The following is a 25000-nucleotide window of genomic DNA, read 5'->3' as shown; positions in this document are numbered from 1 at the left end:
ACTCCGAGAGTGTAGTGGGTGCTTTTTACGTGCCACTGGCACAAAGGCCAGTCAGGCGGTACTGGCATCAACCACGCTTGAATAGTGCTTTTTATGCGCCTAAGCTTCTTTTAGTTTCCATCTACCAAATCCACTCACAAGGCATTGGTAGAAAGCACTTTAGTAGAAAGCACTGAATCTGGAACCATGTGGTTGAGAAGCAAGCTTCTCATCACACAGCCATGCCTGTGTCTATTCATTTATTCTTTTAAGTGTTTCAGCTTTAAAGGTGCGGTCATGCTGGGGCACCACTGTTGTGCTGTGTATATAACAAGTAAACAACCTCGTGAGCATCGTACATCAATATCTCCACGCCTCCTTGCAACCAAGCATATAAACTGCTGACCCAGTTTTCTTATAATAAACACAGATATAAAGCAGGCCACACCCACTTATAATTATCTCAAACATTCCTCCTTTGTTTATATTCTTATTTCTGTGTTTGGCAATTTCTAAAATACTTTTCTATGATGTTTTTTTCTTGCAGTGTCTAGTTACTTCCCTTTTACATGTTTACTTCAAGCCCTGCCATCATTTAACTTTGTTTTTATCGCTGCCAACCCATCACAGGAAGCAATTCAACCAACTTAGTCAACTTTATCATTCCTCCCACCCGTAATTATTTTATCACTCCTGGAGGGGTGAAAATTACGTTAACCTTGGCAAGATTTGAACTGAGTGTAAAGAGATAAAGCTTTATCTTTAGAGTTCAAATTGTGCCTAGGTTAAAATTTCCTCTCTTCTTTGTTGGGGTTGATAAAAGAAGTAGCAGTCAAGTGCTAGGTATCCATTTGTTGTTGTTGGCACTCCGTCGCTTACGACGTCGAGGGTTCCAGTTGATCCGATCAACGGAACAGCCTGCTCGTGAAATTAACGTGCAAGTGGCTGAGCACTCCACAGACATGTGTACCCTTAACGTAGTTCTCGGGGATATTCAGTGTGACAAGGCTGACCCTTTGAATTACAGGCACAACAGAAACAGGAAGTAAGAGCGAGAGAAAGTTGTGGTGAAAGAGTACAGCAGGGTTCACCATCATCCCCTGCCGGAGCTAGGTGTTTTCGCTCAATAAACACTCACAACGCCCTGTCTGGGAATCGAAACCACGATCCTATGACCGCGTGTCCGCTGCCCTAACCACTGGGCCATTACGCCTCCACAGGTATCCATTAAATTAACTGTAACACACCCATTAACTCTGAGGTCATGCGGGTTATGTAATGAATTATCATTAGTAAGGGGGTGAGGTGGCAGAATTGTTAGCACACCAGGTGAAATGCTTAGTGGTATTTCGTCTGTCTTTATGTTCTGAGTTCAAATGCTGCCAGGGTTGACTTTGCCCTTCATTTTTTTGGGATCGATGTAATTGACTGACTCCTTTCCCACCAACTTTTAAGCCTGGTACCTGTAGTACAAAGGATTATTATTATTGTTAGTATTATTGTCTGTATTATTTCTGAGTTCAGATTCCATGGAGATCAAATGAATTTTTATCCTTCCAGTGTGAATAAACTAAGTAATAGTCAAGAACTGGAGTTTACTGGAATTGAATTGTTGGTTGAAATTGCTTCCTGTAAATTTTATGCCACTCTACTGCTACTACTACAATAATAATAATTGATAATAATAATAATGATGATGATAATAATAATGATAATAATAATAATAATAATAATAATAATAATAATAATAATAATAATAATAATAGATCTTGAAATAGAAATTAGCAAAATGTGGAATCTGAAGACGAAAACAATACCTATTGTCATAGGTGCCCTGGGAATGACAGCGAAACGGGCTGATTACTACCTAGCTCAGATACCAGGAAACCCCAAAATGGCTGAAGTTCAAAAGATAGTGCTCATAGGAACTGCCCATATCCTACGTAAAATACTGTCTATGTGATCTCAAATTTTAAATCAAACACATAATTTTCTTATGGTTTCTTAAACATTCTCTAGAACAACACTATGTACAAATCCAAATATATGGTACCCTAGGCATAACACCTACATGAACTTCTAACTTGTTGTCTCTTGAGGTCTCTGGGTGAGACTTGGATCCAACTTGTACAAATGCAAAGCAAAAGTCAAACATAAAATAATAATAATAATAATAATAATAATAATAATAACAACAACAAATTCCCTGATGCAGTACCAGACAGTAGCATACATGCATACATAATACATACATACATACATACACACAAACAAAAATACCCTGTTGTTGTTGAAATTCCAATGAAGGAGGCTTGGATCTAGGTTAGAAACTGATGGTTTCTCTATGGCAAGAAATCTTGATATAAAACTGAATAATCTTTTCTACTCTGGGCACAGGACCCGGAATTTGGGGCGAGGGTGCCAGTCGATTAGATTGACCCCAGTACGAAACTGATACTTAATTCATCAAACCCAAAATGGTGAAAGGCAAAGTTTACCTTGGCAGAATTTGAAAATAAAATTGAATAATGACATACCTATGTATATAAACACATGAGTGAGTGGACGAACAATAGAAGCAACACATTTAGTAGGAATTATACTGATTATAATTTAAAACGGTTTGGTCCAGCCCCATGTCAAATCAAACTGTTTGAAATATTTTAAGTAATGATATGTATATTATATTTCGTGTCAGTGGCATGTAAAAGTACCCACTACACTCTTGGAGTGGTTGGCGTTAGGAAGGGCATCCAGCTGTAGAAACTCTACCAAATCAGATTGGAGCCTGGTGTAGCCATCTGGTTCACCAGTCCTCTGTCAAATTGTTCAAGCCATGCCAGCATGGAAAGCGGACGTTAAACAATGATGATGATGATGATGATGATGATATAGATATGATGGACTTACACAGCTTCCGTTTACTAAATTCACTCACGAGGTGTTAATTAGTCTGGGACTATAGTTGTAGTCTCTTGCCCAAGGTGCTGCACTGTGGGAATTGAACCTAAAACCACATGGTTGCAAAGCCAGCTTCTTAACCATACAGCCAACTTGTATTCTTATTAAATTTTTTAATGATTTTATTCTTTATTTTCATTTATCAGAAAACAAACCAAAACCAAGCGAAAACTACACAAAAAAACATGAGTTGCCACCAGAAACTGATTTTACTACTGTTACCATTCTTGTCTCTGTTAATGTCATTGATTTGATTCAAAGAACACAAGAAGAATAGTGATGCAAACATGGAGGAAAATTGTAACACAGTTTCAGTCGATTCTGCTTCAGCTTCCAAAAGTCCTTCCCTAACAGAGTGGCATGACATGGATATATATGACACCATCCCTGCTCGTTATCAAGAATGTAATGCTCTTTGTGATGCTACTCTTTCTAATTCTTGTGAAGATCCTGGTTCTTTGACTTTAGTAGGCTTTTCTGATAATGAGAACATTGATTCACAACCTTCAGAATGTTTGACCAGTGTTCAGACTGAATATGAAACAGCCGATCAGGATGAAGAAAGCATTTATGCAGTACCAATTCTCTGTGACGGACAACCATACACATCACCTCCTCTGAAACACAGCCAAAGCGAAAGCACATGTCTGAATATTACAAGTGTGCAGAACACAAATTCAGATTTTGATTACTATGGTAAAAGTTTTTACAATACTTCTAAAGAAGCATTGAGTTTACAGCCACTATTGGATGATGATGTTGTTAGTATTCAGGCAGAGAATTTGTATGAAACTTTAAACATAAAAAGTAAACAGCCTCCTAGCCTAACTCCAGAGAAACACAATGGAAATTTACGGAAAAGGATTTTTAGGAGAAAGAAGCCGAATAAGAAATGGAATATTTTCAGACGATCAGGTGAGTGGTTTGATTTTATTGTTCTTATAATGATAACGAATATTAATATTCTTTTTCTTCTTCACAATTCCACTGAGGTCAGCTTTGCCTTTCATCCTTTCAGGGCTGATAAAATAAGTACCAGTTAAGCACTGGAGTCAATGTAATCAACTCGCCCCACTCTCCTGAACTTCTTGACCTTGTGCTAAAATTTGAAACCAATATTCTTCTTCTTAAAGATGGCGAGCTGGCAGAAATGTTAGCAAGCTGGGTAAAATGCATAGCAGTATTTTGTCTGTCTTTACTGTCTGAGTTCAAATTCCACTGAGGTCGACTTTGCTTTCATCCTTTCGGGGTCAATAAATTAAGTACCAATTGCATACTGGGGTCAATCTAATTGACTGAACCCTTCCCCCAAAATTTCGGGCCTTGTGCCTACAGTAGAAAAGAATATTCTTCTTCTTAATTCCTTTGATTCTCTGTGGAACGTAGAACACAACCAAGACATCTCTATTCACTTTGCTCTTTGGCAATGGATTGCAGTTGTCCCCAGGTGTAGCTGCCTACCAGTACTTCAGTTTCTGTAGACCTTCTCAATGTTGCTTTTGGTTTGCCGTGCTTCTATCTCTCTTGGGTTGTCTATCAGAAGGCTTGCTTCATAATTTTGGAAATAGGTTACTGAGGCCTGTCTCAGCCAACCCTATTTCATCCTCTTGATATGGGTCTTCATAGGTTGCAGATTGACCTATTCCTTCAATGCTTTGAGTCTGTCTTGCCATCTCACCTGAGGGTTGTTCCAGAGATGTCTATATAATGGTGATATAATAAGAAAATATTGGTAATATAATGTAAATATAATAATAATAATAGTATAATGATTCTGTAATAATAATAATAATAATAATAATAATAATAATAATAATAATAATATAATGCTCCCCAGCTTACCAGTTTTCAGTCAAACCGTCTGACCCATGCCAGCATGGACAGTGGACATTAAATGATGATGATGATGGTGATAGAGGATTTCATTTCATTCACTACATCTTCTGTTATGGACACATTGGTTAGTCCACATTGGTTAGTCCACATTGGTTAGTCTACATTACTCTAGATGGAGCGCAAGGCCAGTTTCCCGGTTTCTCTGGCAGATATATTCCTCACTTGACAGGACACCTGTCCATTTCCATTTCAGGATTACCCCTTTTTACCAGCCGAGCGAAAAGGGGCATTGTGAAATGAAGTGTATTACCCAAGAACACAACTTATTGCCTAGCCCAGAAATCGAAACCACAATCTTATGATAACGAGTCCAACATCTTTACCACTAAGCTATGTGTCTCCACAATGTACTCCATAACCTAAGTAAAAGTAAATAGTAAGGCCATGGGTGGAATATTTTTGATTGTAGGTTTATCTGACTTGGGTTTACCCAGAATCAAACAACAACAAAAGCAACTGCGACAAGAAATTATCAAATGCATTTATAACTTTACAATTCATTGATCTCAAACAAAATTAAGAAATGAAGAGTAAATACTAAGCAAGAAAACCAGTTAAAACCAGTTTAATTTTTCCTTTTTTCTTTGCCAACTATTTCTTGTATATTTGTTTGTTTATTCTATTATTGTTTGTATTTTAGAACTCATTGAATATTTATCTGTCTGTCCATTCATCTCTGTCATGGTCCTATTTCTTTGTCTCTTTGCTGCTCCCCTCACCATATATATATATATATATATATATATATATAAAAATATATAGTTTTAGGGAAAAGAACCAAGGTTAATGAACTCATCGATGAAAATCCACTGTTACATATTTTTTATTTTTTATTTTTTATAAATTGATTTTAATTGAGTTTTTACCTGTAATTTTGGATTTTGTCCCTGATATATATACATATATATATATATATATATACACACACACACACATATGAAGGGCTTCTTTCAGCCAAATCCACTCACAAGTCTTTGGTTGGCCCAAAACTATAGTAGAAGACACTCGCCCAAGGTGCCATGCAGTGGGACTGAACCTAGAACCATGTGGTTGGGAAGTAAGCTTCTTACCACATAGTTGTGCCTGTTCTCTCCATTCTTTTCCTCTCATCCCTTTCTGTTGAAGAGCATCAGCTCAAAACAACAAAAACTTTTCCATTCTTTCTGAGCATCAAATTGATAACCCTGCTTATTGTTCCCTCACTGTCTTTGCCTCTTGTTTTCTGTAAAGTTGAACTATATATTGGGTCATCCCATAAACAATGCGGGTTTTTTATACTTCTTTTATTTTCCAAAATCAAGATGAACAAAGTTTTTTTTTAATCTAAAAATATACTCTCCTTCAATTTCTACAATGCTCTTCCATCTTTCTGGTAGACTTGCAAGGCCCCTCTTCCAAAATTCACTTGTCCATAATGAAAAATATTCCTCCAGTACTGTTTTGACTTTGTCTACAGAATTCATGCTTTTACCATCCAAATGATTTTGAAGACTGCAGAATAAATGATAATCAGATGGGGCAATGTCCAACAAATATGGTAGGTGGGGCATTGTTTCCCATTCAGACTAGTCCAGCTTTTGGAATGTCATCCCCACTGTATGTGGCCGAGCATTATCTTGATGGAAGAACACCTTTCGTTTTGAAACCAAAGATGGTTGTTTTCCTTCTGGCGCTGATTTGAATGACCAAATCCAAGCTTCTCTGCTAGTTCCTCAACAGTTACAATGGAATTTTGCTCCACCAGGGTTTGCAGGATGTCCTCGTTGAGCTCTACAAATCTTCCAGAACGAGGCTTGTCTTCTAGGCTGCAGTTTTCAGCTCAGAATTTCTGGAACCACCATTGACACTATCTTACACTTATTGTCTGATCCCCATATACTGCATTAATATTCATCACACTTTCTGTTGCATTTTTGCCTTTATTGGACTCACAAAGCAAAATATGCCAAATATGCTTCTTTGTCACTTCCATTATAACTTTGAAAAAAATAACTGTTAAAATCAAACTGAACTCTTCAAAACTTGCACTAAAAATAAATGCAAGGTAAAATTACTACCCGCTTCTATAGTAAGTTGATGCAGGTAGTTTATCCTGTTCTTACTCCGACTCTTAATTCATGCACTTAAAAAATCCACATTATTTATGGGATGCATCAATACATATGTACATGAGGATGAATTTTCTCATCATGGACAACAAATGGGGGTTCAGTAAAATAAAGCTGTAATCATGTCTTATGGACATGAATCACTTGAAGCTTGGTGGTGCTTTGCAAATTCTTTGGCAAAGAAAACAGGTTTAGGGCTCAGTTTGCTTGAGTGCTTGTGGATCATTTACTATGTGTTTTCTTGAGTGGACAACGAGGCTTGCTTTGCTTCATTCCACAATACCACGATGATAGGCAAAACTTCAACAAATAGAATAGCAAATGATCAGCTAAGAGAGTAAAGACAGTGTTATAATAAAACCACAAGTCTTATGAAATATGAAATAAAGCTAACCACGGAAACTCTAGTTAGCTGCATTTAAGGTCAGTGGTTTTCATTGTAACATTATATATATATATATCATCATCATCATCATCATCATTTAACGTTCGTTTTCCAAGCTAGCATGGGTTGGACAATTTGACTGAGGACTGGTGAACCAGTGTAGTGGGTGCTTTTACGTGCCACCGGCACAAGGGCCAGTAAGGCAGTACTGGCAACGGCCACGCTCAAAATGGTGTTTTTTACGTGCCCCCTGCACAGGAGCCAGTCCAATGTTTTGTTCACATGCCACCGGCACGAGTGCCAGTAAGGTGAAGCTGGAAACAGTCACGCTCAAATGGTGCTTTTTACGTGCCACCGGCATGGCAGTGAGACCGCTGTTCTGGCAGTGATCCCGCTCGGATGGTGCTGTTAGCACTACGCTGGCATGGGTGTCAGTCATCGAATTTGGTTCAGTTTCAATCTCACTTGTCCCAACAGGTCTTCACAAGCTGAGTTTAGTGTTCAATGAAGGAAGGTTGGCATGGGTGCCAGTCATCGAATTTGGTTCAATTTCGATTTCAATTTCACTTGCCTCAACAGGTCTTTGCAAGCAGGGTTTTGTGTCCAAAGAAGGAAAGGTACACATAAGTGGGCTGGCTACACCCTTAGTAAAGGCCACAGGTTATGGTCTCACTTGTCTTGCCTGGGTCTTGTCACACACAGCATATTTCCAAAGGTCATATAAATATATATATATATACATATATATATATATATATATATATATATATATATATATATATATATATATATATATATATATATATATATAGACACACACACATACAAACATACATACAAATACACACACACAGACACACAGACAAAACATGTATAGACTCATATATTTAAACATAGATCTATGTCTGTCCAAAGTATTCATAAATATTCTTCTAACCTGTAGCTAGCTGTGGGAGTTTATTGTTTTAATTTTCTAAGTAATTTAATAAGTTTCTTTTTCTTTGCTAAATACCTGCACCAACAGCAATTTACTGACTGATTTATATGTCAAATATAACAAAAAGCATAAAAGCAGACAAGAAGGAGTGGAAGCTAAAAAAGAAGGAAAGAAAGAGAAGAAGGACATGAATCAGAAATAAGAACTATTTAAATATATTTAAGTTGTGACACTTTCAACAAACATAATGAAAGTTTCACACATTCACTTGAGATCAACTGCTTGTAATGAAAAGGTGTTAGTTGGTATTGTTGTACTTGTTTAACTGCAGGTCAGCCTTGTTTAAATAGATAGCGTATTGGTCAACGGTGTCATCTTCTCTTTTCTTTCCTTTCCTCTTTCTTCTTCTTCTTCTTCTTCTTCTTCTTCTTCTTCTTCTTCCTCTTCCTCCTCCTCTTCCTCCTCCTCTTCCTCCTCTTCCTCCTCCTCTTCCTCCTCCTCTTCCTCCTCCTCTTCCTCCTCCTCTTCCTCCTCCTCTTCCTCCTCCTCTTCCTCCTCCTCTTCCTCCTCCTCTTCCTCCTCCTCTTCCTCCTCCTCTTCCTCCTCCTCTTCCTCCTCCTCTTCCTCCTCCTCTTCCTCCTCATCTTCCTCCTCCTCTTCCTCCTCTTCCTCCTCCTCTTCCTCCTCCTCTTCCTCCCCCCCCCATCATCTCCCCTTCTTCATCCCCTCCCCCTCCTCCTTCCTCATCACACCTCTCCTTCTCCCCGCCTTTCTTTGCCCCCCCCCCACCATTGTTTTAATGTCCGCTTTTTACATGCTTACATACCTGTATGTCATTATTCAGTTTATTTCAAGATTTCTTGCCAATAGAAAAAGAACCGGTTTCTAACCTAGATCCAAGGCTCCTTCTTTAGAATTTCAATATCAACAACAGGGTATTTTTGTATGTATGTATGTATGTATGTATGTGCAGATTTGTATGTTTTATGTATGTTTTCTCATGCATATAGTTACATATTTAGACATGTTCATATATATTTAAATGATAAACTTCTGGAAAGCTTTACAGATTTTTATTTATGTAGGTTTGTATGTATGTATGTATGTATGCCTATTTACTGCCAAAATAACAGGGTCAACACACATTCCATATCTTGATATGTTTTTCTGAACCAAATTGAAAATTGTAAGGTTTTAATTTTTTTATTCACCTGAAGAAAACGTTTTTTCGTGATGCACTCAATTTATTTATCAATAAAAAATAAGATCTCAAAACAGTTGTAGTGGACCTTAACTCAGAAGTTGCTGTGGTAAGTAGCTTGCTTACCAACCACATGGTTCTGGGTTCAGTCCCACCATGTGCCGCACCTTGAGCAGGTGTCTTCTACTACAGCCTTGGGCTGACCAAGACTTTGTGAGTGTATTTGGTAGATGGAAACTCACAGAATCTTGTCTATATATATATATATATATATATATATATATATATAAAATATATAGTTTTAGGGAAAATAACCAATTTTCAAGAACTCATCGATGAAAATCCACTATCACATATAGAAAAATTAATAATTAAAAGCACAATAAATTAGTATAATATAAAGTAAAGTAAATATCATAAGATAAATATAATAAAAAGATTACACGTGTTTCATAACCAATTTTCAAATAGAAAAGAAATTTAAATCGATTAAAATCAATTGAAATTATCGAAAATAAGTTCTATTCAAAAATATAGCTACTCGTCAGATTGTAAGTAGAACAATAATTAGATATATATCTCAACCAACAATAAGTACCAAATGAATTAATATGAAATACTTATTATATAAAGATAGAAAAATTATTTTAAAAATATCATAATATCAAAATAATAACCATTCAATAATCATCCCTTCATCCATTATAATAACATGTATATTATATACAAAAAACATCTTACATAAATTATCATTGTTTTAAATTATCATTGTTTTAAATACAAGTTGAACGAAGTTTAAGTTTAAAATAATAATGAAGATAAAATTAGTACATATTTAACCGGTGTAATAGTTAAAGCTATACTATTTAAAGTTAAAGACGTTTATTTAATTATAATTAAAGATCAATTGAATAATAGAAAAATACAAAAATACAAGATTATTTATTTCTACAAACGTAATAATAAAAAATATGAATGAAAAAATTATGAATGGAAAAAATTATGAATGAAAAAATTAGGAAAGAAAAAATTATTAAGAATAAAAGGTTAAACTTTATATATATATACAAAGTTTTGATTTTAAAAAACTTTAACGATATTAAAAACTATAAAGATTAATAATTAATCAAATAATATTAATCAAAAATAATCGAAAATATATCAACACTATTCCAATCGAAGTTCTAATATTATGTTGAAATGAAACTATAACTTCTAAATAATTTAGTGTTAAATAAGTTATCTATTAAAATAATCTATAAAGAACCAAATGAATAGTATAAAAACAAGAATACATATTATTTTCAAATAGTAGAAAATCTTTAGCAAAGTGAAAACAGTACTTATCCAAATTTTTCCGTAATTCAAACTTGTATTTTTGTATTTTTCTATTATTCAATTGATCTTTAATTATAATTAAATAAACGTCTTTAGCTTTAAATAGTATAGCTTTAACTATTACACCGGTTAAATATGTACTAATTTTATCTTCATTATTATTTTAAACTTAAACTTCGTTCAACTTGTATTTAAAACAATGATAATTTAAAACAATGATAATTTATGTAAGATGTTTTTTGTATATAATATACATGTTATTATAATGGATGAAGGGATGATTATTGAATGGTTATTATTTTGATATTATGATATTTTTAAAATAATTTTTCTATCTTTATATAATAAGTATTTCATATTAATTCATTTGGTACTTATTGTTGGTTGAGATATATATCTAACTATTGTTCTACTTACGATCTGACGAGTAGCTATATTTTTGAATAGAACTTATTTTCGATAATTTCAATTGATTTTAATCGATTTAAATTTCTTTTCTATTTGAAAATTGGTTATGAAACACGTGTAATCTTTTTATTATATTTATCTTATGATATTTACTTTACTTTATATTATACTAATTTATTGTGCTTTTAATTATTAATTTTTCTATATGTGATAGTGGATTTTCATCGATGAGTTCTTGAAAATTGGTTATTTTCCCTAAAACTATATATTTCATATATACTTTATCTATAAGGCTCAATTTAATTTTAATTTTTTATAAATTGATTTTAATTGAGTTTTTTACCTGTAATTTTTGAGTTTGTCCCTAATATTATTATTATATATATATATATATATATATATATATATACATACATACATATATATATATATATATATATATATATATATATATATATATATATATATATATATATATATATATATATATATATATATATATATACATATATATATATAGAGAGAGGCATCAAGCTGTTAGATCAGGTTATGAAAGTTACAGAGAGGGTCATAGCCCAACTAATTAGGGAGCGAATCAATTTAGATGAGATGCAATTTGGGTTCGTGCCAGGTAAAAGCACTACTGATGCCTTATTTCTAGTAAGACAGCTGCAGGAGAAATACCTAGCCAAGGATAAACCTCTGTACCTGGCTTTCGTTGACATGGAGAAAGCCTTTGACAGGGTCCCCCGATCCCTTATCTGGTGGTCAATGAGGAAACTTGGGATAGAAGAATGGTTAGTGAGAGCTGTGCGAGCCATGTACAGAGATGCTGCCAGTAAGGTGAGGGTTGGAAATGAGTACAGCAATGAATTCCGGGTAGAGGTAGGGGTCCACCAAGGTTCCGTCCTCAGCCCCCTCTTATTTATCATAGTCCTCCAGGCAATCACAGAGGAGTTCAAGACAGGTTGCCCCTGGGAGCTCCTCTATGCTGATGACCTTGCCCTAATTGCGGAGTCACTATCAGAACTAGAGGAGAAGTTTCAGGTGTGGAAGCAAGGTCTAGAATTGAAGGGCCTTAGAGTCAACCTAGCTAAAACCAAAATCCTAATAAGTAGGAAGGTAGATAAAACACAAACCCCTTCAGGTAGATGGCCCTGCTCAGTATGTAGAAAAGGAGTAGGTAGTAACTCTATAAGATGTACCCGGTGCAAGCTATGGACACATAAGAGGTGCAGCAACATCAAAGGCAGGTTAACTAGCAAGTTAGTTTTTGTTTGTGGCAGATGTTCAGGTGCAATAAAGACTGTAAACAAACAGGAAACAACTTCTATCTCATTCCAGGGTGAAAAACTAGAGGTAGTCGAAAGCTTCCGCTATCTGGGCGACCAAGTTAGTAGTGGGGGTGGGTGCGCTGAAAGTGTAGCTGCTAGAATAAGAATAGCCTGGGCAAAGTTTAGAGAGCTCTTACCCCTGCTGGCGACAAAGGGACTCTCACTCAGAGTAAAAGGCAGACTGTATGACGCATGCGTACGAACAACCATGCTACATGGCAGTGAAACATGGGCTGTAACTGCTGAGGACATACGTAAGCTCGCAAGGAATGAAGCCAGTATGCTCCGTTGGATGTGTAATGTCAATGTGAATACCCGTCAGAGTGTAAGTATCTTGAGAGAAAAGCTGAACATTAGAAGCATCAGTTGTGGCGTGCAAGAGAGACGATTGCGCTGGTATGGACATGTGGTGAGAATGGATGAGGATAACTGCGTGAAAAAGTGCCACACCCTAACAGTTGAGGGAACCCGTGGAAGAGGTAGGCCCAGGAAGACCTGGGCTGAGGTGGTGAGGCAAGACCTACGTACATTGGGCCTCACCGAGGCGATGACTACTGACCGAGACCTTTGGAAATGTGCTGTGCGTGAGAAGACCCGGCAAGCCAAGTAAGATCGTTGCCAGTGCCCCTGGACTGGTTCTTGTGCGGGTGGCACATGAGATGCACCATTTTGAGTGTGGCCATTGCCAGTACCGCCTGACTGGCTCCTGTAGGATTTTCGAGCGAGATCGTTGCCAGTGCCCCTGGACTGGCTTGTGCGGGTGGCACATAAAAGACACCATTTCGAGCGTGGCCGTTGCCAGTATCGCCTGACTGGCCTTCGTGCAGGTGACACGTAAAAGCACCTACTACACTCTCTGAGTGGTTGGCGTTAGGAAGGGCATCCAGCTGTAGAAACTCTGCCAAATTTAGATTGGAGCCTGGTGTTGCCATCCGGTTTCACCAGTCCTCAGTCAAGTCGTCCAACCCATGCTAGCATGGAAAGCGGACGTTAAACGATGATGATGATGATGATGATATATATGTATGCATGTTTGTATGTATGTATGTATTTGTGTGTGTGTGTATATATGTATGTATGTATGTATGTACACCATCGCTTGACAACCAATGTTGGTGTGCTTATGTCCCCATAACTTAGTGATTTGAATGGGTACTAGGCTTACAAAGAATAAGTCCAGGGGTTGATTTGTTTGACTAAAGGCGGTGCTCCAGCATTGCCACAGTCAAGTGACTGAAACAAGTAAAAGAATAAAACACACTTTTTCCATTTTATTTTCGCTATTAATTGTCCTCACGCACCCCTTCGTATCTATGATGAGGCCACAAACTATATGATGAAAATCTAGAGTTACTCATGGCTGGTGAATTTTTCATAAAAATGCGAAGGTGATTTATCAATTCAAAACTCGATATCCACAAAATAATCATACTTTATCGCATTTTTTTCGGTTCCGGCTTATCTCATTCGTATTCTCAAAAAGCATTGCAACCATTGGTCAAGCTGTTTGACCGGGAAAAGAGAACAGACAAACAGACGGACCGACATAACACCCATTATGGTAAGATTTAACGTCCATTTTTCAGCTGGCATGGGTTGGAGGGTTTGACAGAAGCTGTTCAGACTACAATTGCCTGTTTTGGCACAATTTCTATTGGTGAATGTCCTTCCTAATGTCAACTACTTAACAGAGTGTGCTGGGTACCTTTTACCTTTTACATGCCAGCAGTTTGGGTGTGTTTACTTAGTGCCATCACAAGTGCATTTTACATTTTAAAATTACGAAGTAGAAATTGATTTCTGCTTAATAATTTTAAACTCTGTTCAAATCCCATTGTTTTATATACATTTATACCATTGATAAACAAAAAAGTTGTGGAAACTAGTTTGGTATGTATGTGAATAAATCTCTTTTACTGTCACTCTTTTACTGTCACTCTTTTACTTGTTTCAGTCATTTGACTGTAGCTATGCTGGAGCACCGCCTTTAGTCAAGCAAATCGACCCCAGGACTTATTCTTTGTAAGCCTAGTACTTATTCTATCGTTCTCTTTTGCCGGACTGCTAAGTTACAGAGATGTAAGCACACCAGCATCGGTTGTCAAGTGATGCTGGGGGGACAAACACAGACACACACACACACACACACATACATACAACGGGCTATATATATATATATATATATATATATATATATATATATATATATATATATATACATATATACACAGACAGACATGCATACATGCATGTATATATATATATATATATATATATATATATATATATATATATATATATATAGAAGGTTTAGATTTAGATTCAAGATTGAATATGGTACTTATGTTAAGGCACCCAAATATCGAATGGTATGGTATTATGTTCTGGTATATTTCCCTTTCCTTAGAAGTAATTGTCCCTTATGCTATCACCACTAGATAAGAGACAATAAAATCAGAGACAGTTAGAACTTTTGCCTAGAATCAATTACTAGCCTGATAGACTCGGCTATGTCAAGATGGATTTATGTATTCTTCCTCCCACTTGGATTTTTATGTATTCTTCCGCCCACTTGGATTTGAAATGTTACCACAATTATAATATGTCTATTCTACTGTAATTTTCTGCATTTTCGTGCAGCTGAAGATTGCTCTTCATATTGCATTTAATGTAATGCTCGCATTACTTAAATAAATGGAGTATCATGAAACGTGCGTACTGCAATCATCTTTGAAATCCGTGCTGCTTATTTTGATTATATATATATATATATATATATATATATATATATATATATATATATATATATATATATAATATATATACACAGACATACATACATGCATGTATATATATATATATATATATATATATATATATACACACACACACACACACGCACATATACACAAACATGCACACATATATACATATATACATATATATATATATATATATATATACACACGCACACACACATATACCCCCCACACACACATATATATGAAGGCTAGTTAGTTTCCAACATGAAAATCTTACATGGCAGCAAAATCTCTTTTTATTCTCACCAAAAATCATCATTTACTTGAAGAACTACTGTTTCCAAAGACAAGTCAGATGTTTCTATCTATCTGTGTAGCCTTTCCACGTTCTTTATTTTCTTTAATCCATCATAATTCTTCACACCAATCTTCTCATACAGAATTTAGATTCCCACATTGTTTTCTTCTGTTTATTTTTGTAGTTCTTTTGTTTGTTTGTTTGTTTTGTTAAAAAAACCAAAATGCAGAAATAAACAGAACAAACCTGATTAAATTGCAGAAATTCTGAATATTCATTGCCATTTTCACCACCACCTCCACCACCACCACCACCACCACCACCACTGCCATCCCTACTGCACCAACACCAACACCAACACCAACAACATCAACAACAACACCACTGCCATTATTACCACCAACACCATCGCTACCACAACCACCACTAAAAACAACGACATCAACAATGCTACCACCATCGCCACTGCCACCACCACCACCACCACCACCATCAACTCTACACTTCCATCTGTCCACATGTTCTGGTATATTTCAAACAATAAAACTTTAAATATCCTTAAAAGGGCCTGTATTGGTTGAGATGAACTGGAATGCTGTGTTACCATCTCAGCCATCTGCACATCTGTTGAATATCCAAAATCTTTGCTAAACCTAATTTTTGAATATGCTGAAGTCTTGAATTTTGGCCCCTCCTAAAAGAAGGAGAAAATCTGAGCAGAATCTACATATTTGGACAAATAATAACAATAATTCTTTTCTAACATAATGATAATTTCTTTTACACAAAATAGCTATAATAATAATAATAATAATAATAATAATAATAATAATAATAATAATAATAATAATAATAATCCTTTCTATTAAAGGCACAAGGCCTGAATTTTTTTTTTTTGTGGGGTTCTAATTGATTACATCAACCCTAGTGTTTCACTGGTACTTAATTTATGGAACATGTAATAGACTTTATTGGGCACAACACATGTTTTGACCCATTCTGGGTCTCTTCAGGTACATCAATAAAAAGTCTCACTAGAGATTTCTTGACTCAGCTTACATACCGCTATATATCTATCAAATTTGAGAATGAGTAAAATCAGAGAAGAATTATTGTACAATTTCTCCATTCATACATTATATATTATGACATTTATTTCAATTAATTATTCTGCATTTTATTACATTAATTAAGAAAATATGAAGTACGCCATAATAATAATATAGTAATCTTATATAATTTTAATTTATAAATACCTTGTACGATATTCCAGCTGTTTATGGCTGGCTAAGATCATCCTTCCCAGAGTGCAGTGGGACATTGACGTCTTGCTGGGGTTCAGCGTCTTGACCAGGCCGACCAAGGTGAAGGACTCAACTACATGCAGTGGTAGCATGTTGTCAACAAACAGGTCTACAATCCTTCTGCCCACCATAGGCTGACAGATACCAGTGTCAGCAGTTTGGGCAAATGCCATGTCAATGCTGGGCTGGTGTGCTTTCTTTGCACATGGCTGTGATGATTGGCTACTGGCACTGCTACCAGAAGATTGTCTGTTTTTCCACAGAAAGAGGCAGCCTTGATCCTCTCCTCAAACTGGATGGCATGCATTGGGTCTTTCCTCTTGACTTGCGACATCAAGTTGTGGAAGCTTGCCGCTTGTCCCTTGATGGTAATCTCCTTGGGCTGGCACATGACACACCGGAAGTACAGGATTTTGGCATTCCTCTTAGCCCTTTACATAAGGACAAAGTAGTCCTCAATGTAGGGTCATGAATTCTGAGACTCCTGACCCTCAACCTGAGCGATCTCTGCCTCACACACAGCTGTTACAAACTCTCCAACAGGCCCTTCATCCTCAGGCTGAACAAAACGTCTTCACCTTCCATGACAATAAGCAATTACTTGATAAGCTGATAATGTATACTGCTGTTGCTGACACTGTAAGACTGTCTGTAATGTGACAACGTTGTAAGTGAACACAACTCAGAACTGCAGAATTACACAATGCTTCTCAGCTAGCTGCTGCTGCATTGACCGATTATGTCTTGTCACATGTATATGTAGTCAGCAACAGCATGCCTGACGGACTCTTCAAGACGTACCCACAACAGACAGAAACAAATGTATGAATTTTGTTAGCGAATTTAAAGTTAGCGGAACTATATTTAGTGGAAGCTAATTGGTCTGCTAATGATTTCCAATGTTAGCAAAAACGCTAATCCACTAAATGAAAAGTTAGCTTTGCTAATCTGCTGTTAGCAGATTAACAGAACCATGCCCACCACTGTATATATATATATATATATATATATATATATATATATATATATATATATATATATATATATATATATATATAGATAGATAGATAGATAGATAGATAGATAGATAGATAGATAGCGTGATCATTACCAGCGTTGCCTTACTGGCACTTGTGCCGGTGCCATGGGAAAAGACATTTGAGTGAGGTTGTTGCCAGTGCCACTGGATTGGCTCCTTGTGCAGGTGGCACGTAAAATAAACCATTTTGAGCATGGCTGTTGCCAGTACTGCCTGACTGGCCTTTGTGCTGGTGGCACATAAAAGCACCCATTACACTCTCGGAGTGGTTGGCGTTAGGAAGGGCATCCAGCTGTAGAAACTCTGCCAAATTAGATTGGAGCCTGGTGTTGCCATCCGGTTTCACCAGTCCTCAGTCAAATCGTCCAACCCATGCTAGCATGGAAAGCGGACGTTAAACGATGATGATGATGATGATGATGATGATGATATATTATGTACTCACACACACAACATGCTTCTTTTAGTTTCTGACTATGAAATCTTCTCATAAGGTTTTTGTTGACCATAATAGAAACCACTTGCTCAAGGTGCTATAGAATGAGGCTAAAGACAAAACCAAATAATAATGAAATGAACTTGCTAACCCCACACAAGCATTACTGCACCTAAAGCACGTTGTAAAATGCTAAATGCCAGTTTCATGTTATAAAGCAGATTTGGGATAAATAAATAAATATATTTTTTGCTGCCACTGGACAGGAGACTTGTCTATTGTAAGAATGAAATTTGGGGATACAGAGAGAAAACAACCAAACCAAAAAATCACACCCCCACCTCTCGAAAAACAACTGAATACTAGATGTTAGATATTATAAAATACTAGTATCCAGCTGTGAAATCTATATTTAAAACAGTACATACAATATTTCAGAGAGTTAAACAAGGTTTAAGTTAAGCCACCACACATAACAACAACAACAGTGACAGCAACAACAACAACAACAACAACAAGAAAAGAAACAAAACAAAAACATTAAAAAAAATTCTAAAAATATTTTGAAAATTTAGAAAAATGGAATTGGGAAAAAAACCCAACAAAAATGTAATTTGAATAAGGAAAAAACAAACTATAAAATTTGATTTCCTGTTCATGTGTTTAGTCATATTTTCTAGGTTAATTTCCCTCCTGGGTATCCAGAAAAACGTATTAATATTGTGGAAGAAATTAAATATATACGTATTCTATGTTTTGTTTCATGAACTGCATAAAACAGACATTTTGAATACAAATATTTTATTTTATTTTGAGGTTCACTGATTAGGCTGTTTACTGTTCAGTGTTTACGATTTTCCCTGTTTAAAGATTTGGTTATTCTGTTATGATTTTGTAATTTACATTCTGGTGATTGTGATTTACTGTCATCATTCAATTTTGGTATCGATGCAGGCATATATACACATGCATGCAATGTATACATACATACATACATACATACATACATACATACATACATACATACATACATACATGCATTCGTATGAACATACGTTCATACGTATGTACATACATGCATGCATACATATATACATGCATATATACATGCATGCATACATGCTATTATGCACACACACACACATATATCATCATCATCATCATCATCATGTTCATCATTTAGTATGTCTTCCATGCTGACAAGGGTGGGACAGTTCAACAGAATTTAACTAGCTGGAATACAGCATCGCACTCCATTGTCTCCTTTGGCATGGTTTCTATGGCTTGATGCCATTCCTAATGACAATCGCTTTACAAAGTGTACTGTGTGCTTTTTCTGTGGCACCAGCATTAATGAGGTCACCAAGTAACTTGCAAGACCAAGACCAAGTCCTCACATAAATGAAGGCACAGTAGAGAGGGAGGCAGCTTTATGCCAAGTATTGAATGCTCAAAGTATGATACACGGACAATAACAGGTATTATCATCATCATCATCATCATTTAACATCCACTTTCCATGCTGGCATGGGTTGGACGATTTGAGTGAGGACTGGCGAACCAGATGGCTCCAATGTGATCTGGCAGAGTTTCTACAGCTGGATGCTCTTCCTAACGCCAATCACTCTGAGAGTGTAGTGGGTGCTTTTACATGCCACCGGCATGAGGGCCAGTCAGGCGGTACTGGCAATGGCCATGCTCAAAATGGTGTTTTTTACGTACCACCTGCACAGGAGCCAGTCCAGTGGCACTGGCATTGACTTCGCTTGAATGATTTTTCACATGCCACCGGCACAAGTGCCAGTAAGGTGACACTGGTAGTGATGACGCTGAAATGGTGCTATTTACATGCCACTGGCACGGAAGCCAGACAGCTGCTCTGGCAATGATCACGCTCAAACGGTGCTCTTAGCGCTCCACTGGCACTGGTGCCAGTCATCAAATTTAGTTCAATCACGATTTTGATTTCCCTTACCCCAACAGGTCTTCGCAAGCCGAGTTTAGTGTCCAATGAAGGAGAGGTTGGCATGGGAGCCAGTCATCAAATTTGGTTCGACGAGGGTGGGAGAGAAATAATGATAGTGGTGATGAGGTGTCAGGCTGTTTTCTCAAGGTAAACAATGAGGATGTGAAAGGATATGAACTGAGGATAAGAAGGGTGGGCAAATTTATAAGGAGAGGGATACATATATACACATACGCATATTCTTTTATTCTTCTATTCTCTTACTGGTTTTAGTGATTAAAATATGGTGATGCTAGGACATAGTCCTCAAGGGTTTTTGTAGATCCTATCGACTTCGGAGCTTAATTCAAGTTTGGTTTTTATTCTATTAATCTTTGCATGTTATATTTATGTGTCATAAATAGACACAGCATAACCAAGAACACATACACACATGCATACATGCAATACACACACATATATTTGAATACATACATAAGCACAAACACACATATGCATTAATAGATACGTATATACGTACATGCATACATACATACATAGATGCATGCTTACATACATACACGTGATGTGAGAATGAGAGGTGTGAGGTGTTCCCAGATATAAAGCAGTGTGTTAGCATGAGTTAAGATGTCAAGAAAATGCGTGTACAGAATCATAGCAGTGTACTTGTCCTCACAGATACAGCTTAAAATTAAAAAAATAATAAAATAAGCCTTGAAATGTAACTATGAAAGGATTCTGAATGAAGGGAATGTATAAGAAAGGCTCTACCCCAAGTAGACATAAAGAGGGACCAACTATTGAAGCTGACAGCTGTACGATCAGAAGAGTTTTGATACATATGAAAGCAGAGAAGGAGGCTAGACCTTTATGGACAGGTATTGAAATGATGGAAATGCATGACAAAGTTGGCACAGGTTTGACTGTGTGGTTAAGAAGTTTGTTTTGTGACCAACCTCATGGCTTCTGGTTCAATCTCACTGTGCAGCATCTTGATAAGTGTCTTCTATGATAGTCTTGGGCTGACCGAAACCTTGTTGGTGGATTTAGTAGACAGACACTGAAAGAAGCTTGTAGTGTATTTATATGTGTGTATATATGTTGGTAGGTAGGAGCACTCCGTCAGTTGCGACGACGAGGGTCCCAGCTGATACGATCAACAGAACAGCTTGCTTGTAAAATTAACATGCAAGTAGCTGAGCACTCCACAAACACGTGTACCCTTAACATAGTTCTCAGGGAGATTCAGCATGACACAGAGTGTGATAAGGCTGGCCCTTTGAAATACAGGTACTACTCATTTTTGCCAGCTGAGTGAACTGGAGCAGTGTGAAATAAAGTGTCTTGCTCAAGGACACAACGCACTGCCGAGAATTGAACTCGCCATGCGCCTTCACCTATATATATGTACACATGTGTATGGATATGTGTTTGTGTGTGCTTGCATGAGTGTGTGTGTGTTTGCATGAGTGTGTGTGTGTTTGCATGAGTGTGTGTGTGCTTTTTGTTTCCTTGTCTTGATATTGTGTGTTATCATTCAAGCAATCTTGTTCATTTGCAATCTGCCATGAAAACATATCCAGCCAATGTAGTACTGGATAAATCATTGAACAAAATAAGCACATTCTTGGGGCATCGGGGGAAGTGAGAGAACCACAGAAATGGTAAATGTTTTACAGCACAAAAGAAATCTCTTTAAAACTTGCTAAAATAATATTTGAAGTGGTTTATATGATTGGAAATATAACTATCAGATGTGTTACATAAGATTGATTTTTAAGAACTGATCAAAGACTTTGCAATTAATAAATTAGGAGAAAATTTTTCAAATATAAATAAAATGGAAGTTATCATAATTGTCATCATTTAACATCCATTCTCCATGCTGGCATGGGTTGGATGGTTCGGCCAGAACTGGCAAGCGAGAAAGCTATACTAGGTTCCAGCCTGATTTGACTTGGTTTCTATGATTAGATACCCTTCCTAGCGCCAACCACTTTACAGAATGTGCTGGGTGCTTTTTACGTGCCACCAGCAGAGGGGTTTTATGAGGACCAGCATGGGTGCTTTTTACAGAGACTGGAACTGGTGCCTTTTATGTGAACCAGAGTAGGTACGTTTTATGTGGACTGGTAAAAGGGCTCTCAAGGTAAAAACCTCTTCAGCAGGGAGAGGAGCATTAATAATTCTGATGAGGGGGAAGGGGTGGGTTTTCTTAAGCACAGTAAGGCACTAGATATTTTGGCCCGTTGTTATCTCCTTTGTAAGGCTCAGTGTCTTGAAATCAGCATAGAAAATCTGTTTCAATATATAAGTTGTATACATCATCATCATCATCATCGTTTAACGTCCGCTTTCTATGCTAGCATGGGTTGGACGATTTGACTGAGGACTGGTGAAACCGGATGGCAACACCAGGCTCCAATCTGATTTGGCAGAGTTTCTACAGCTGGATGCCCTTCCTAACGCCAACCACTCAGAGAGTGTAGTGGGTGCTTTTACGTGCCACCGGCACGAGGGCCAGTCAGGTGGTACTCGCAACGGCCATGCTCAAAATGGTGCATTGTATGTGCCACCCGCACAAGAGCCAGTCCAGGGGCACTGGCAACGATCTCGCTCGAAAATCTTACGAAGGCCAGTCAGGCGGTACTGGCAATGGCCACGCTCAAAATGGTGCATTGTATGTGCCACCCGCACAAGAGCCAGTCCAGGGGCACTGGCAACGATCTCGCTCGAAAATCCTACGAAGGCCAGTCAGGCGGTACTGGCAACAGCCATGCTCTATACGTACATTGTAACTACTACTTCTTTTCCTACTACATATATCCATCCCTCAATCCATCCATTCATCCATCCATCCATCTACATAAAACAAAACATTCAGATTTACACAAGCACTCACTCCAAATATTCACATACATACACACAGCTGTACACAAGTACCCTGTTGATGTTGAAATTCCAATGAAGGAGCCTTGGATCTCAGTTAGAAACTCACACTTTCTCTATTAGCAAGAAATCTAGAAATATAATTTAATAATAATGTCCATATATCTACTTCTCTGCACATCAGCCACAGTCATTTCCCTAATGGCAGTAAAGCTCTCTTTTCACCTAATTACTAAACCTTTAGTCTTTACCAAGTTTACTCTCAGAGTTCTTGATTCTAGCATTGGTTTTCATGCCTAGAAATTCTTCTCCAAGCCTTCCACAGACTCTGCTATACAGTCATCAGTATATGGGAGTTCCCACAGAGAGCTGGTCTTAAACTTATGTTCAAAGGCATTCCATTTCTGGCAATTTCATTTTTTTAATTATTTGAAAATAGTATATCTAGGATAACTTCAAAACTCATTCCTCTTAATGGCTCTTTTACTGTTCCCTTTTTCTGTTTTGCCATGTTTTACTCTGTGTATGAAGCACGCACATTTTGGCTATAATCGCTGTCTTTCTTTACTTGGTTTATAGTTGCTTTCATAACCATATTTTCTGATGAGTTGTACTGCACAGAGACATTGATTACAATAATCTCAGTTTGATGGACAAAATGTTTAGCAGCATTTCTCCTATTTTTGTTATGTTCTGAGTTCAAATTTTCTCAAGGTTATCAATGCCTTTCACCCTTTAGGAGTTAATAAAGTAATTACCAGATGAACACTGGGGTTGATGTAACTGATTGGACATCACCCATGAAAATTTTAGACCTTGTGCCAAGAGTAGAAAAAATATTGTTATCATTATTATTATTATTTTTGTTATTATTATTAAGGCAACAAACTGGCAGAACCGTTAGCATGCTGGGCAAAAGGCTTAGCAGTGTTTTGTCCATCTTTACGTTCTCAGTTCAAATTCTGCTGAGGTCACTGAGGTCGAGTTTGCCTTTCATCCTTTCGAGGTTGATAAATTAAATAACAATGAAACAGTGGGGTCGATGTAATTGATTATCCCCCTCCCCCAAATTTCAGGCCTTGTGCCTTTAGTAGAAAGGATTATTATTATTATCATCATCATTATTATCATTATTATTATTATTATTATTATTATTATTATTATCATTATTATCATCATCATTATTATTATTATTATCATCATTATTATTATTATTATTATCATCATTATTATTATTATTATCATCATTACTACACTCTCTGAGTGGTTGGTGTTAGGAAGGGCATCCAGCTGTAGAAACTCTGCCAAATCAGACTGGAGCCTGGTGTTGCCATCCGGTTTCACCAGTCCTCAGTCAAATCGTCCAACCCATGCTAGCATGGAAAGCGGACGTTAAACGATGATGATGATGATGATGATGATTACTATTATTATTAAAGCAGTGAGCTGGTAGAATCATTAGCATGCAGGGGAAAATGCTTAGCAGCTGTTTGTCTGTCTTTATGTTCAAATTCCGCTGAGGTTGACTTTGCCTTTCATCTTTTCAGGGTCGATAAAATAACTACCAGTTGAGTGTTGGGTTGACATAATCAACTTACCTCCTTTCCCAGAACTGCTGGCCTTGTGCCAAAATTTGAAACCATCATTATTATCATCACCTTTTGGGGTTAATAAAATAGGTACCAGTTAAGCACTGGGGTCAATATAATTGACTAGACCCCTTCTCCAAAATTTTAGGCCTCATTCCTACAGTAGAAAG

General features: G+C 36.9%; 1 protein-coding gene across 1 annotated transcript in view; it reads left to right on the top strand.

Annotated features, from left to right (window-relative positions):
* LOC106873305 (rho guanine nucleotide exchange factor 10) overlaps positions 1–25000 on the top strand; it is a 170300-nt gene that overhangs the window by 38876 nt on the left and 106424 nt on the right. The window contains exon 3 of the mRNA XM_089353614.1: positions 3087–3855. Coding sequence (XP_089209740.1) covers positions 3228–3855 — 628 coding nt within the window. The 5' untranslated portion in view covers positions 3087–3227. The remainder of the gene's footprint in view (positions 1–3086; positions 3856–25000) is intronic.

This window comes from Octopus bimaculoides, chromosome 6 (assembly GCF_046866305.1).
Source record: "Octopus bimaculoides isolate indiv1 chromosome 6, ASM4686630v1, whole genome shotgun sequence".
NCBI classification, from domain to species: Eukaryota; Metazoa; Mollusca; class Cephalopoda; order Octopoda; family Octopodidae; genus Octopus; species Octopus bimaculoides.
The sequence above is the reverse complement of the archived record's forward strand: the minus strand, read 5'-3'. Positions and strand labels throughout refer to the sequence as shown.